We start from the raw sequence: 17,261 nt of genomic DNA, 5'->3' as shown, positions 1-17,261 counted from the left end.
CTGGTGAGACAGTCCTCCTAACTTTGGGTACCAAAGTTGAATATCCAAAGGTTAGGTAGTTGAATATTTTCCACTGCCTACATAATCAGAACATCCGAAAAATCTCAGAAAATAATTGCTACATTGGAGCAATTTGAGAAAATATACAGTAGTGTTTTCATTTATGTAGTCATTCTTCTGCCTGCTGTCTTCAGTACTTACTGTCATTGTGGTATATTTTATTTTTTGAATGGGACATCCAGCAATGCAGACTTCATTAGACTATTTCACCTTTTAGTTTGCCACTCTGTTTATATGTTTTTGTCTATTAGATTTATATTGGTAGTGATGGTAATTCTCCATTTAACTCCTAAATTGGGATTTCTTTTGTATACACATATTCTAACAAGTATTAGTTGAAGAAGCATCCACTCAATTTTGAGTAAAGCAGTTTAGCTGCGTGCGGTAATTTTGGGTGGTGTGACCACTAAATTAAGAAATCCTTGTTGAAGAAAGAGGAAATGTGTATTAAAGAGTGATTTGAAGAGAAGGGCTGGACATTCCAAGTGTGAGAGCAGCAGCCAAAAAGCTGCCTCTACTAGAGTGATTTAGTTCAGCATAGTCTCAGTTCTGTTTTTAGTATTTGGTCCCATGAAGTAAACCAGCATTTTTTTCATGTAAGTTTTAAATAGCTTAATTATTAGGATTGTGATCAAATGTGTGGTGATACTATTTTTAAAGCAATGTAAAAATAAAATAAATATTTATGATTTAACTATAAAGAAATGTTAGGTTTTCTTTCTTGTATGGCAAAGATATCTTCGTGGAATCTAATATATATATATATATTTACGGCTGATGGTGTTCTACTTGCATCTGATATTGAATAGCTATTCAACCATCAGCTGTTTGGTTCTTCATACTTGACAAAAAGGCATACGCTATATATTTCATGAGCATGTTATGGGAAGGATCAGTATGTCTTCAAATGCTAATTCAAACAGTAAGTGAAGTTGATCTTCATGTAGTATTCAAGCTGGAAAATCAGTAAGGATTCTCAGTGAATGCTACCACAACCTGAAGAAATACAGATTTTTGAAAATATTTTGTGAAGCTTGGGTATTAGGAGATGCAGGGGGGGGGAGGTAATGGTATATTTCTACAGCTGCTTATGCAGGCCACGGTTTCTGGCAGCAAACCTGCTCCAGCGCGGGCTTCCCACAGGGTCACAGCCTCCTTCGGGCATCCCCCTGCTCCGGCGTGGGGTCCTCCCCGGGCTGCAGGTGGAGATCTGCTCCACCGTGGACCTCCCTGGGCTGCAGGGGAACAGCCTGCCTCACCATGGTCTTCCTCACGGGCTGCAGGGGAATCTCTGCTCCGGCACCTGGAGCATCTCCTCCCCTCCTTCTGCACTGACCTGGGGGGCTGCAGGGCTGGTGCTCTCACATCTTCTCACTCCTCTCTCCCAGCTGCTGTGCAGCGTTCCTTACCCTTTCTTAAATACGTTATCACAAAGGTACCACCACTGTCACTGACGGGCTCAGTTTTGGGCAGCAGCAGGACCATTTTGGAGCCAGCTGGAACCATCTGCGTCTGACATGGGGTCAGTTCCTGGTGTCTTCTCACAGAAGCCATCCCTGCAGCCCCCCTGCTACGAAAACCTTGCTATGTAAACTCAATACACTGGCCTACTTCCTTCCCTGCTCTCCTCCCCGCCCCATCCCAAATTGTGCGCTGCAGCTTTCTTGGTCTTCCTCGCTCTTCCTCGCTCCACTGGCAGTAAGATGGCAGTAAGGCAGCAAATGCATGTAAGGCCCCATGCCATCACTGTTTTGTTAACTGTTCCATCAACAAGACTGTTCTGAACAGGGTTTGTTTACAGGATGGCTTCTGTACCAGTATGTGATTTATATTAGGGCGCACTCTTGCCATGACACGTATGACTGAACTAGTAGTAATGCAACAGTGGGAAGCAATTGAAAAATCACTGAAGAAGTTCCAGCTATAGCTCTTATTTATAACAGCAGTGACCTAAAAATACACTTCAGTGGTGGGTTAAACATGGGGACGTTAGTAGTTAGAAATACTTTTTTATCCTTATAGAAGTGTGAAAGGGTATGCCGTTATTATTATTGTTTTTATAATAATTAGGGACCATCTGTGATACGCTTCCAATGGTTTGGAAAAGGTCTGCATGAAATAAAATGCAGGTGTCTCACACAGACAAAGGCTTCAGATTTTGATGAGAATAGAGCATTTCTCCTGACAGCAATGTTTTCAAAGCCCTTGAATTGGTTCAAAACCAAGCATTTATTTTAATTTCTTCAGTACTCTACCCTCATTTTTTTCCTCCCTTTCTTCTGTTACAGTGGAACATATCACTCCAGAGATGAAAGCACAGACAGTGGACTTAGCATGAGCAGTTACAGTGTCCCCAGAACCCCCGATGACTTCCTGAACAGTGTTGATGAGATGGATACAGGTCTGTTTTTGTGTACAGCCTTAATGCACGTTTTCCAAATGTACTTGTGTCCATTTGCAATGAAAACAAGCAACTCTGAGAAGCTGTGATAATTTTTGCATTGTTTTTCTACCTTCTTCTATTTCTCTAATAGAAATATTATGGATAGATTCGTGAAAAACATAACTTGTAATCAACTCTACTGAGAGGATGGGTGATTGCTCATAAATAGTATCACTCCTGTTATATGGAATTTGAGTGTCCATTTGCTTTTTTAAATAATATCGTTTGTTCAGAGCTAAGAATAGTGCCTCGTCCAGTGTTGCAAATACTGCTGCAAAACAATATTTGACGCAGTATTGTCTTTTTCCTTTAAGCGTAACAATTAAAATATGCTAAATGACATCAAAGATATGAAGAGATTTGGGTCAGGAGGTGAAAAGGTTGAAACAAAGGCATGTTCTTTGTACATCTGCACGCAGTCAAGTCATCTTTGGTTTTTGTGATGGATTTCTATGAATCATGTTGCTTGTATGATGCAAGAGATATATGATTAACCTTTAACCAGTTGTCCTGATAAATTGTGGGTTTGGTACTTCCAGTATATTTAATATCCATCTTGCTTTGTGTTATAACTAGGTGACAGTATCAGCCAAAGTAACATACCGTCCCATCAGAACCGTTTCCCAGACTACCTTGAAGCCATTCCAGGGACAAATGTGGACCTTGGGACACTGGAAGGAGATGGGATGAATATAGAAGGAGAAGAACTGATGCCAAGTCTGCAAGAGGCTTTGAGCTCTGACATCCTTAATGACATGGAATCTGTCTTGGCAGCCACCAAGCTAGATAAAGAGAGTTTTCTTACTTGGTTATAGGGGCCTCAGGGAGACTGAATTCTAAATCTGTGAAGGATCTAAGGAGATTAGGACATCTGTATCTGAAGTTCAGAACAAGCCAGTGTGGCACACTTTGGTTTGTGTTCAGAAAAAGTAAATGAACAGATATTCAACAAGATTCTTTCGTTTTGCTCTTCCTTGTCCATCGCTGCTGTTATATATTGCTGACTTTTTTCCACAGTTGACTCTGAAGAACAGACATCTTCTTGATCTTTTTCTATTGCTGTTGCAACTACTGTTCAAGGGGGGTGGGGAGGGGTGATGAGCCTATTTGGATGACGAATGCCATTCCTTTTGTCCTAGTGTGCGCTTGCATATCATTTTATCTAAGTACTCAGATTTGAGAGTTAATTTCTGCATGTCACTGCTTGTAGTTTGCTCAGCTAGTTGTCTCCTGCTGCCTGTGGCAAGTGGTAAAACATGACATACTGGGGTGACAAGCCAAAAATGATGTATCTGGTCAAAAGAAGTCAATACTGATTTGGAGATATGACTTAAAGGAGGGCTGAAGACTGTTTGGCATTAAGTGTTTCTACTAGTAGCTCTTTCATTAGTCACAAAGTGCTCTTGTTCATATTTTATGTTATAGTAAATCATGAGTCATTTTACATAGAAACATATATGAACTTTGATTGTTGCCACATATTCTAGCCTAACTTTTGTTTGTCAAAAATAGTTTGATTATTTTTGTTAGTTGGTTTAACTGTAGCTGTAGGATGGGAAGTAATTATAGGTGTTCTTTTTTTTTTTTTTATAGTGAAATCTAAGGTTTTTTTCCTGATTTCACATAGTCTTATTTAAATCTGAATTGTCTGCTTTTTTTTATACTTAAAACATGCCTATTGTAGCCTGATAAGCTAGTGAGTACATAAACCAGTATGTTTTGCCTGTAACTTTTTTTATTTTTTTTAAAGGCTAGCTTTGAATGTAATCCATTAGAATTCATGACCAGTGGCTTATTTTTCATGTTTATTTGCAAGATTTTGAATTAGAATCTTATTGCAGCAATGTAAAAGTTAGAATCCTAAGTGTTGTATGTACAATTTTAAAATGCATTTTAAAGTAGCAGAAACCATTTTAAAATGACAGATACATCTAATCTCTCTTCTGGTTTTCAGTTTTGATATCTAAGTGAGTTTAGATTTTAAAATCCTTAATGGGAAAAAAAATTATGAAAAGTTTCTCTTAAGTTAGCATGGAAAAAGTCTGAACTGTTAATATCACTCTAAGTTGCAATGAAAAGGCTAGAACACCAAAAAAAAAAAAAATCCTCAAGAAAAACTCCTAAGTGTAATAGTTATCAAATTCTGTTTGGTGAAAAATAAGCCCTGGACACTATATGTAGAAGAATGTAAAGATATGTGTTAGATGGTGACATGAGCAGGTAATGAAGTGTATATTAGTAGTAGAGCTTAGCATGGGGTAGAGGTGAATATGAATTATCTTTATTTTAACAGGAAAAGATGTATCACTAAGTTGTCTGCAGGAGTTGACACAGTTTCCAAAGAGTATTTTTAAATGAACAAAATGAGCATGAATCAAACTTTCAGTATAAGCTATGAAGTTTTGTGGGGCTTTTGGGTTTTTTCTGATGAAAAATAGTGTCACCAGTTAACACCTCTATAATTAAGGGCCTGTCACCATTCTCAACATGAGCCTTTATTTTCAAGGGTGTATAACATGGCTATAAAGATACTGTAAGCGTGAAACTTGGTTTTGAAAAAAATCTCAGCTAGCAGGGACTTCTCCTGGGGAGAGATTTTTGGGGTTTTTTTTTGTTTTGTGGTTTTTTAAAGACATTGATTATTTTTCAAGTTTGGAATGAACCAGCAAAACAAAACAACAAAAACCCCTGTATTATTATCATTTGAGGTTTTTTATGCTTCAGAAGTAGTTCTGTTTTGAGATAATATAAAGAATGAAAACTCTGAACCAAGTCTCATTTTAAAAACTGAAGCAGCAGAGGCAGAGATGTGAAATTTGCCACTACAAATCTACATTTACTACTTTACGTAAGGATCTTAGTGTTTGAAATACATAAAATTGTTTGCGACTTGTTATGGGATACAAGCAGGTTTTAAAATACGAATTTTCAAAACACATCCACAATGACAAATATATTCTGCTACACCAACAATTCAGCGATTAATAGGCCACTTATATTGTGCAATGACACAGTAGCTCCTAAAGCAGTTTATTGTGTCCAAGATAGGGATTTTAGTAGCATTTTTACAATTTCATTATGAATTCTTCTCTTTCTTCCCTTCAGGAAAAAAAGACACTAAGTTGTTATAACTTGAATGGTCTGACATAAAACCACAACAGCAAGGAAATTCAGAGTTGATTCCATTTCAGTTGTCTTCCACAGTTGTATCCAGGTATAATAGCACATACGATGCACTGAGTGCAAACTCCTGACATGCTGTACCTTGCTACAACAGGGATGAGTACAGAACAAATTTTCTTTCCTTGCTTCTGTGTGTTTGTCACAGCTTTAATATATGAATGTTTTCTTCTCATTGTAGAAACACTAAATGGCTTATACTGTATTTGGGTAGCACTGCTTAGGGTAGATACTGACAAACTGGGAATCCTTGAACTGCTCTAACATGAATTATGTTTTATGATACTTATTTTAATTGATTTTAATACATTTCCGTTCTCTCATTTATTAGGAAACATACCACAGAGATGCTGTACTGTTGGCAATCAACATTAATCTGGATTTTTTTTTTTTTTTTTTTTTAATTCTGCAAATGCATTGTTTGATGAAGTGGTTAAAATTGTTTGAAATGCGAAAGTGTTTTGGGTAGTATTTTATACTGATGTATATATTGAAACAGAAATCATTGTAATAATTGTAGTAGCTTTTAGTTACAAATACACTACATGCAGACAGATGGGGCTGTACAGTACTGTGCTGTTCAACACCTGCGCAGGGCTACGGCTTGGAAACAGGCTGCAGTGTCAGTAAACCATATGGATGAAATATTGTACCATTCAGTGTTGGCGCTCACCAATGCAAAAGGAGGAGAGACAATTTCAACATGATTAACACTACATAGCTTTCACACATCTGGTAAATTAGTACTAAAGTGACCTTTTCACTTACAAGCATGTTTTTTATACAAATTAACAGGTTTGCCTGTGTAAAATAATTTGTTTTCTGTATCTTGGAAAAAATACTCTCCACATTTAGAATGTTGTATGTTAGAGAACTCTTAAATGCACCCTTGTCAAAAATTATATATATTAGTTACCAATGTTACTTTTAGATATGAGCATGACTGTAAGTTAGGTACTTAAGTACGTTCTGTTACATTATTTTTCTTTATGTAATACTTTTTCAGTTGTTTTATTTGGTATAAATATATACTTTGTGCTTAAACATCTTTGTTTGTTTTTAACATTCAATAGTATGTAAAGATACTGGTTTTCTTCAGTAAGATGGATGCATTGAATTGTTGGAATTCCTATTGTAGTATGTCTGTTCTCGTCCCCCTTGTCAATGCTTTTGTAGTCATAAACTCCAGTCCTGCAAACATTGTGTACAAGCTCACCTAAGAGACAAGGGAGTCCCACTGAAGTCAGTGAAGGCTTAACGTTAAAGTATGCATCTCTGTGTTTGCAGTAACGAAGAGACAGTGACTCTACTGAGCCTCATACAGTTTGTATAAAACAATACTTTAACTGCATATGGCACTATAGTGAGAGCTGGTAACAGAACATCTGTTATCTACTATAAGAAAGCATCCACTTTTTGCAGATATGCTTGCAATGTTCAGGATCTTCCCACATAGCAGATACGTTTTTGGGTAACTAAGTTTATACAATAATTTGTGGCAGACTATCAATAAAGACACGCTATTTTCCTTTCCAAGTTTTGACTTATGAATTGTGAAATATGTAATGACATACCTTGAAAGTGTCTGAAGATTTTAGTTTTAATGAATCCTGTCAAGATTTTTTTATTTTGACTTTCTGTAAAACAGAAATTCTGAAACGTGTTTTTTTAATGTAATGCAATTCATCATGGCTGAAGTCATACACTATTTGCATTTTAGCATTTCCAGAGTTACTACTATTGAGCACTGAAATGCCTTAACCCTGTGAAATTCAGTGCAGTTGTGTGTTCTCTTAGTTAGAGGTCTGGGGCTCGATGCTTCTATCAGTTTGTCCTTTACTCATGAGTTTGTAGCTGGGTTTAGTCACTCAGATTCTTTAAATTTAAACCTAACATCACACCTTGCACCTGGGAGCAGAAAGCCAGTACCAGGGCATGTCAAGGCACCAATTTTATTTGCTGATATCACTCTCTCCCATTTTATAAGGTGGTGACATATTGCAGCAGTTGAAGTATGAGTGACCTTCTGAGGCAGCCCTAAATAGACTGTATTACAGCAAAGCAGGATATCTGGCTTAGGTGTTCCAGGCTCACTTGGCAATTCTTCTTGAAATATTTTCAACACTTAGTTAAAAATAAAAAGTACTGGTTTCAGTAAGCCAGAAATAGTATGCTTCCAAGGAAGCTTTGAGTCTTCCCTATGGTAATGTGGAAGTTATCGGCAAAAAAAGTGTTTTTCACCTAGGATCATTACAAAATAATTATCTGAGATCAGGCTATGATCTGTCTAGCACCTCCTGTTCTGGAGGTTCATTCAGTGATAAAGTGGGGCCATTGATTTTATTTACAGTATCAGCATCCATAGCTTATATGTTCTGTTGAAGAGTAAAGGTGTGCTTCATGCCCCTTGTCATCACCACTTATTATTGCTAACAAAAGTTATCCGCATCCTCTAAATTGAGATGTCATCAAAATATCTGTACAGCATGAGAAATCTCGGTTGACGTGAAATGGTAAAACCAACACTAACAGAAGAACCAAATTGTCTTTAGAGTATGGGGTAGAGCTTTGTACCAACTACTATATCCAGTACTTAATGTGTCTTAAACAAAAAGCCAGTATGTTTTTCTCTAAAGAAAAAAGATTGAGGAAGCGTGTTGAATAAGAAATGTATAAATATCTATAGATCTGACAAAGCTGCCTAATGTTTTTTGTGGAAAACTCATGATTTTTACTTTTTTTGACATGCTCCTCTCTCTTTAATGCAGAGGTTGTTAACAGTGAATGCTACAGATGTAGGCTGTTATTGACTGGTGTTATCTTCTCTATATGGCAGTGAAGTTGGTCACTCTGATTATGGTGTTTTCTATATTAAACTGGCTTGTATTAGAACAGAGAGGCAAAGTAATTTTATTGGATTTTCCTGTCTTTTTGTTAGCAAGTGATTTAAAAAAGAAAGGGGGGGGGGGGGGTTGGCGGCAGGGAAAGCCGGGAGCTGCCGAAGAGGTTTTTTTCTTCAATGTTATGCAACAGCAAAATAGAGCTCCATAAAAATGATATGTTAGATCTCACCTGAAATGCCCTTTCTCCTTCTCCATATATGTTATTTCTGAGCTACGCTAGCATGTTTTAAATTATCGTATTTACTATCTGCAAGTTTTGCCTGCCTAACATCTAAAGACGGGGACTGTAGTGCTAGGTGCTGGTTGTCCCCAAAGGAGAGCAGAGTTCTTCCTCTCCAGAATTCAGCTGTCATCCTGTTTAAAGTCTGTACTATAATGCAGAAATTGCAGTTTTGACTCCAAAGATGCTGCCCAACTACTGTTACAGGATGGTTATTGGCAGGCATGATTTTTTTGAACAGTGGTGGATTCCTGTTCTGGTTTGACTTCCCTGAGACTGGGAAAGTTCGGCTTTTCCTATTTCATTGCTTTGATTTCTGCAGCTAGCTGTCATAGCAGGGGTTCGGAGTCCTCCCCTTGCCAGTGCCACCGTGCCTGCTGGAGAACTTCTAACCAGCACTTCAACCTGATGTTTACAGTGGTTTTTTTTAAAGCTGACAGTTTTATTCAGTCTTTCACTCATAAGTTTCATTGTTAGGTATGCAAATACAGTTGTCTCAGCTCTCTTGACTGACAAGTGACCCTTTTCAGACTTCACCAAGCAATATAATCCTTTTGTCCCCATCATCCGCTGTTGAAGAGTATGACCCAGAGGCCTCTGAGAGGTTCAGTTGCAATTCTGGACTTTCAAAGTCTACAGCTGAAACTAGATACTGGTCATGTGTGTCTATGACAAAATCCCAGACCCACACTTCTAAGAAATTGCATGATTTAAGTGGTGATACCTCACAGCAAATGGCAGTAACTGTGAGATGCTTTCTGGTTAGACCAGTGGCCTTCAGCCTGTGGTCTGCAGGCTGCAAGGGGCTATGGATGTCTGTTTAGTCCGAGAAGTTGCTAGCAAAAGCAAAGCCTGTGTGGCAGCCTTTCACTTTCCGTACAGGAGAGATTCAGACTGCTGCCGAGGAGTTTTGGTGCCTACGAAAGGTGACAACTGCTGGACTTGTTACAGCTCACCTGCTGCTGCGCCCTGTACCTCCCACCACCTTCATCCTGCCCACAGGTGATTCTAACAACTGCTTTAAAGCCCTGGGTTTTAGATTTATATACACCAGTATGTAAAACTGTGTGACCTCCTTTATGTCTTAATTTTTGTTTTTCACTTACGTGACTGTTCTTTTAAAGGTCTTTGCTCTGGTAAACAGCCTTTCAGGATCTGCTGGTCTTTATATGGACATAGATTCCTCTAAGAATTAATCCGAATGTGATAAGCACCAATAGATCACTGAGAAATAGAAATTTCTCTTTGCAGCTTATTGGCAAGAATGCTAGAAAACCTGTCACCCAAACAGTAATATCAATATCCAAGTTCCTCTCATCTGTATACTAGTCATGGCTTGGAAAATGCGCTGGTTTTACATGAAAATCCACGGTTGCAGTAAGGCTCAGGTTCCTTACAACTGTGATCTCTGCTGGTGGAGTCTACTGTTGTGATACGTGGATTTTGCTTTAATCTCACCTTGAAAATAAAATAATGAAGTCTGGTGAGGTCCATGCAAATAGGAAGGAAGCAGACCTGTACTGCTGTATGAGGCCAGAGTTTCTTAGCTACTCTTACAAATGTCTCATTTCTAACAAAGTTAAGACATCTGGGGGACTTGTGTCTTTCTGGCAACGGGCTTCACATTTGTTTGCACTTTATTTTTAATGTCACTAATGTCTAACAGATGACCATGTTATTGAAGTGAGTGCATTGGTGACAACAGCAACAAAGGATAAAGATGTTTTTTAAAATGCAGTCAGGTACACTCTAGCTGGGTACACATTGCCCTGGATGAAGAGGACTGCCACCTTGTAGTGGCACATCTGACTTTCTGCTTAGCCTTTAAGCAAGGCATTTTACCATTTCCCAGGAAAGCTGGGTGGCATGGTCTTACTTGTGTCCTGGGAGCCCTGAAATGTTAATGTTTGCAAAATGCTTTGAGGGTAAGTGCTTCCTATTAATTCATTCTCAAACTGTACTATTTTGGGGGTCTTTTACTGAGTGGCATCACCATGTCAGAAAATCAATTTTTGCAATGTAGTATAAGGTATGCATCTGATTCTACTAGCTTAAACCCACAAATACATTACAGAATGGTAATATGTTAGTGCATATCAAATGATAGTTTTCACTGGCGTGTGGATGCTCAGGAGGAAGGGTGAGCTGATTCAAGTTAGCCCTCCTCTGCTGCTCACCAGTTAACATGAATTGGCTTGTATTTGGCGGAAGACAAGCGTGCACAGTTAGCACTGACAGATTAATATGCAGCAGTTCTTCCTTCTCTGAAAATTTTTGTGCCTAAGTCCTTAGGTTTTTAGCTATTTTTCAGATTCAGCGTTCCTGTTGAACTTTATCTGGTCTTCTTTCTGGGAAGCCAAAGTAATCTTTTAGGTGTAAAAGTACATTGATTAATTATGAGTGTGAGGGGGAAGAAATCTTGCATCATTATACATATATACACATAGAGTAATGCTGCATGCATTTGTGTGTGTATCTATATATAGACATACTATATATAAACACTAATTTCCTGCCTAAAGACGACTTGGATTCTCATGAACATTACGATATTTGTTCGAGGCTCATTGGAAAAACAAACAATAGAAGTGCCATCCCAGTTACAAAATCTGCATGGTTGTTGCTTATTTTTAAATCTTCAGGTTTTTAGGTGTGATGTAGGAGCATTTCAATCAGAAAACCAAAATGAACAATGAGAGAGAATGTGAATGCACATGTTATTCAGCTGTGCTGCCTCTCAAGAAACCAGTCTTGAGTAGTCGTAGCACACCATATGTAAGTTAGTTTAGCTTTTGGGGACTTAAAAGCATCTTGCACACAAAAAAACACCCAAACCAAAGGGGAGGGGTTAGAGAAGATGGGTTGCCAGTCAGTCCCCTCCTGTGAGAGTGCATCTGTGGCTTTTAAGGGGGACAGAAGGGAAGTTGGCTTCAGATAAGATTTACCTTCAAGCTTAATGCATAATCCATGCTATGCATCTTAGTATATGTACATTCTGTAACTGCATAGTCATATACATGCATACACAGAGACGTGTATGTGTGGTTAAGGAGATAGAGAACTGGTACAGTTACAGTTACTTGAGGAGCAAAATGTTCACTCGTGGCAGGGATTAAACCCCTAATGGGCGCCTAATACAACTGAGTGCCATGTTCCACTGATACATAGCACATACTATGCTACTTGCTGGAGTTACTCTTTGTAAATGGAGATTAAGATGGTTTTGGATTACTTCCCCATCCTCAAGTTCCTATGACAGTTGCTGGGGTTTCTTCTGTTTTTGAAGATTTAAGCTGCCTCCATGGGTGGACCTAGACTGTTTTAAATGTATTAACACATGGATTTATTCCACAGTTGAGTGTAACTATTTCTGTGCTACCGACTTTTGTTGCTAGGTGTTTCTTTGGTAGAACGGTAGCACTGGAATAGAAGATGACAAGCTGATGTCTAGGCATTTGAAGCTGATTCAGGGTGCTTTTGAAGTCAGAAGTCTTTGACCTCTAGGTTTTGAATCAGCCCTTTGGACTGCGTGCTGTGCTTGCATAGGACCTAGACTGCTACTGGAACAAAGAGATTTTTATATCCCATAATAGGCAAACTGAGTGCTCTAACTGCTTCTAGTACTGACTGTGGTGACCACTCTCTTAGACTTTTTTTTTTCTTTTTTTCCATTGTGACATCTGTAAAAATGTACAATATACTTTCCGTGTTATTCAAATACTCAGACCTCGGCAAGGATGTTTGTATTTGATGCATTTATATGTATTAATACATTTGCATATATTTGTGAATTGTATTTATAAATATACACATGAAATTTGGAGGAGCTCCGTGTGTGCTATAAGACAAGATCAGACAGTGAAGTGTTTGGAGAAAAAATGGAGGCAAACCAACAAAGACAGATACACAAGTATGTACTCGGAAATAGTCAGCTACAGGAATTGAAGATTAGGACCTGGTAGCTTAGTAGATAAAATTGCTTTTGTGACTCAGAAGAACATCACAAAACTGATTTATCTGACAGTTTTTTGTTGTTATAAAAAATGCATATGCTCTCATGAGATGCACAAAGCAAATACAACAGACACAAAGCAATTCTACACTGCTTCATGTCAGTGAGCAGCTGGAGTGCTGGGCAGCCTTTTGGGTACAGAATTTGATGAAAGACATGGACTGAAGATGGTCCAGAGGAGAGCAGTGATGATGAGGAAAATGTGAGAGAGGAAGATTACAGTAGTTGGGCCGTTTATCTAGAGAAAAGCTGATTAAATGGTTAAAGGTGGTCTTGAAGTAAAAAGCAACTGCTACTATGAATCTATTATCCACAGAGCACAGGATGAGAAGTCATCGGTTACGTGGCAGTGAGGTAAACTTTAGGTTAGGAGAACCTTCTTTTACTCTTCTGAGTGCCTTGCTGGGGTGCCTGAGGAGGCTGTAGTAGCTCTGTCACGGGAGAACTCAAAGAACATGTTAGACGAGCATCTCAGAGATGGGATAGAGATGGACTAGAGCTGACCCAGCCTCAGTCTAGCTGAGGTCTAGCTGACCTCTGAGGTCCTCTGCCGGGCACCAACTCAAAGAACTGGGGCCAGTGTTAGAGCCTAAGCACTAGGTTAGCAAATGCAGGTTCCCAGAATTTCAGATCAGCGGACCCCTTCCATCTTTGGTTCACCTAGTAACCCCTGTTGCTCCTATAATTTGTTGTTAGCTAAGGTAAACACCTCAGAAAGGTGCAGTTTTGACTCTACCACTTTGGTAATTCCTTACAATGGATGATCACACTAATGGTGTAAAAATGGAAAAAAACCTTACTTGCTATTTATATTTGTCCAGTTTTGATTTCCAAACACTGGTTCTTTCTCTGCATAAGAAGTCCTTCAGTACCTGCTCTTTTCTTCTGTTGAAAATACTCACATGCTTTAATTAAGCTCAACTGCTTTAATAATCTGGACAAAATGTTTCCACTGTGGTAAAAGGTGCTTTAGTGCTATCTGTCTTCTAACTAAATGTACTGCATGTGTTCAATTTGTCTGTGAATTAACCCAGCTAGTCGAGTTTGAGTGTGGCCAAGATACAATAGATTGAGCACAGCTCCCACTTAGTAGGAGAAAAACCTCCTGCGGAGAAGTAAAATCATCCTGAAAATCATCCAGCCTTTGTGGAAAAGATGTATTTTTGGCTGAAACTCTAAGGGAACTGCTGATGAGCTTGAAGCTAAGCCCAGATACCAGTCTTGGCAAAAACAAAAGCATCAAACTGGGTAAGAGGGGAAAAAATCCAGCAGAAGTGTGTGGTCTTTTCTAATGGAACAGTCTTTTGCATGTTCTCTGGTGCAGAGCACAGTGGTAAAAATGATGGCCTGCAGACTTATACATCATTTGTTTACTGGTATAGATTTCCCTTAAGGGAGTGGCACATTTCCCACCCCCTTCACCTCAAAACTTTCTCTTTACGATATCTTTTTTTCTTTTTTTCCTACTGAGGAAGGTCTTCCTTGTAGTTGACTTTATGCTGTTTGCAGTTCCACCCTTGAATAAGTAAGCTTCATGAGACTTGAAAGAGAATTTTTTGGAATATAAACCTGTTTGGGACTCTGGAGCAATTTCAGTAAGTTAAGATGAAATGCTCTGTGTTTGGCTCAGGGTCATTAAATAATTCACTGTACTTATTGCCAAGCAAGGACTATTTCATAGGCTGTTTTCCTGGCTAAATTCCAACCTGGCTAATTCACGTGCCCACCTAAATTCCTCCTGCGTGTTTGAATAGGGGAGAGGATAGTCTTCACTTGCCTCTTTAAAATTCTTGTGCCCCATCTGGCTCGTGCAGCCTGCCTTCCACAGGTGCCTGTTTCATGGGTGGGTGGGCGATAACTCCTATTATGTAAAAGACTTCAGGCTCTCTCACGATGAAAGGTGCTAAATGCATGCAAGTCATTTATTATTTTGCACAGAGCCTGTCAGTTCTGCCTGAGCTGGGGACACGCACGACCTGTTCTGACTTTTCCAAAACAGGTTTTAATGTGCACTAAATCCATTTGCCAGCACTGCTGCACTGCCTTTTGTTTCTAAATTTACCCTGTTGCACAGCTGATTAGGGAGACGGGAAGCAATGTAGCTTGAAGCTTTGAGGAGACAGCCCCTCCCTGAAGATGTACTTTAGTGAACCAAATGTACAGCAAACAACATGCAAGAGGTGGAGTTTCAAGCCCGGGCATGCCAATTTAGGTGATACCATCAAAGAGTTTGTCACTTCCTTCAGAGCTTTGCTAGCATTTTTTTTTTCCCCTCAAATGATTTTATTTTAAAATGCAGACAAGATGGCATCGCTGCTTCTCTCTGCACTTGACTGGGTGAAGCAGCTTTTTGGTGAACTTAAACTAGAGCTTTAGAGCTGGGAGTGGTTTTTGTTCGTCTCCCTTATCATTCTGGCAAATGCCTGAAGAAGTATTGTCTCTCCTTCTATTTTTGGATAGAGGGATAGGAACACTTCGTTCCCTTCAAGTAGTATTTGAGTCCAGTTAGCAGAGAACTCCTTAGCACGTGTGTGCTTCTGTCTTGCCCAAAGGACAACACACCATTTTTCTGAGGTTATTAACTGTATGGTACCCAGCCTGCACCTGATGCCAGCAATCAAGATGCCTGATCTACAAAATGCGCACCGATTCTCTTGATTCCTTGATATGGAAAATAAGAGATTAAAAATATAGTCATTTTATAGAAGCAATCTTTTCTAGTTTGCTTTGCATGGAAAGGCAAACAGCAAAACCAGTAATTTGATACTTCTGACTAGCGAAGTAGTCACTGGGGAGTGGGTGGGTAGGGGTATCGCACAGCATCACAAGCCAAACCCTGAACTGTAATAGAGCACAGTCTCCTGGCAAAGCTCCTCCCTTCACGTGCCTCACCTGTGAAATGGGTATAGTTAATTTGCCACTATGAAGCTAACTTGCTTTATCAAGTAATTTCAAGGTTCCTTTCCCTTTGCAAGCTAACAAGTCATTCTTGAAAGGCATCCACAAAAAACAGCAGGGTTAAGAACTACCCAAATATTTCCTGAAAGTGTGAAAACCTGGCCCAGAAACACTTCCTTGGGAGCCAAGGTGCACTTGGCCTGCTGTTCTCCAGAGGTATTTCAAGTGCCTTCTCTTGGAGCCTAGCTCGTTGATGGTGTCACCTTCATACACCTGGCAATACTTGCACCTGCCATGAAACTCTGGCATGCCAGAAAACTGCCCTGGCAAGGCTGGCATCTCTCGCTTGTACCAGAGGGTGCCTGGACTTTGCGGTGCTTTAGACACTGTGCAGCTTTTTCTACGAAAAGCAGGAGCAAAATGCTACTAAGTCGAATCACAGGTGTAGAAATGAATAGCCACAGGTAGTACAGACCCTCGAAAATTCTCCCTGGGATGTTCTTCAACTGTGTTCGCAGTTCAATATAAACCTGTTAATGGTGTTCTGTCTAGAGAGACAAGGGAAACAGAAATCTGTAGTCAGCCTCGGTACTGGAAAAAAGTGGTTACAAAGGTGTAAGTAAGCATGCAGTCATGCCCAGTACAACTACTTCAATGACAGCACAGTCATTCATCTGTTGTTTCCCATGAATTTTACTAATCCTGTAAAGCTACCTTTAAAATGTTTTTGCTGAAAGGTAAGTTGCTTGATTCATCCATTTGGTAGGTATGTGGATTCTCTACATCATTTACAAAAAAATCATTACATTACCTTTGCCGTGATTCTTTAGTGGAGGGTGTGATGGCCAGGTGTCAGAAATTTATATAAATCCCATTCCCAGGGTGTAGTTCGATTGTCAAAGCATGACCATAGTTAAAACTTAAGGAATGCTTAATTCAGTGCATCCTTCCACAATGTGGATAGATAAAAGCAAACATAGAGCCAGCTAATCCTGCATCCTTTTGGATAGCTGTTGCTATGCCATAAATTAAATCGCAAACTAATAATGCAATTGTTGTTTTAGGTCCTATTTTATTTTTCTGCCTGGGGGGAAAAAAGTTTACTTTGAATCACAGCTGAGGGGACAGTAGGAGGTCTGTCCTCTAAAAGCAATTTCTCCATTAACTGGATTTTTTTCCCCTTATTTACAGTAGTAATTCACTATAACTTTCAAACTGCTCCTTGGTTTTGGCTTTAAATAATGTAAGAGAATAGCTGAAGTTGATACCGGCAGAGCCCACTATCAGCAGACCACGCGTTTTTGTGTGGCTGAGTGAATCACCCTGATCCTAAACACACAAATTATTTAAAATTGTAGCAGACAATTATAAGCTTGGAGCTCTGCACAATGTAATTAAGAGCCATGACAGAGAAGTCTAAATGTTGCTTCCAGCCTAAAGCAAATCACAGATCTGTGTAAGGGACCTCCAACAAACTGAATCCAGTTTTGCTTGATGAATACTTCCATGTTTTTAACCTTCCCTTTGCAGTGTAAATTCCACCTT

General features: G+C 39.2%; 1 protein-coding gene across 8 annotated transcripts in view; it reads left to right on the top strand.

Moving 5' to 3' along the window:
* The window catches only part of YAP1 (Yes1 associated transcriptional regulator), a 96,614-nt gene extending 89,395 nt beyond the window's left edge, over window positions 1–7,219 (top strand). For all 8 annotated transcript variants that reach the window (XM_041118529.1, XM_041118530.1, XM_041118531.1 and 5 more), the window contains 2 exons: window positions 2,349–2,461; window positions 3,080–7,219. In XM_041118529.1, the coding sequence (XP_040974463.1) occupies window positions 2,349–2,461; window positions 3,080–3,318 (352 nt within the window). In that variant the 3' untranslated portion in view covers window positions 3,319–7,219. The remainder of the gene's footprint in view (window positions 1–2,348; window positions 2,462–3,079) is intronic.
* Window positions 7,220–17,261: the final 10,042 nt, after the last annotated feature.

Source organism: Aquila chrysaetos, chromosome 19 (assembly GCF_900496995.4).
Source record: "Aquila chrysaetos chrysaetos chromosome 19, bAquChr1.4, whole genome shotgun sequence".
Lineage (NCBI taxonomy): Eukaryota > Metazoa > Chordata > Aves > Accipitriformes > Accipitridae > Aquila > Aquila chrysaetos.
This window is presented reverse-complemented; position numbering and strand designations above follow the sequence as displayed.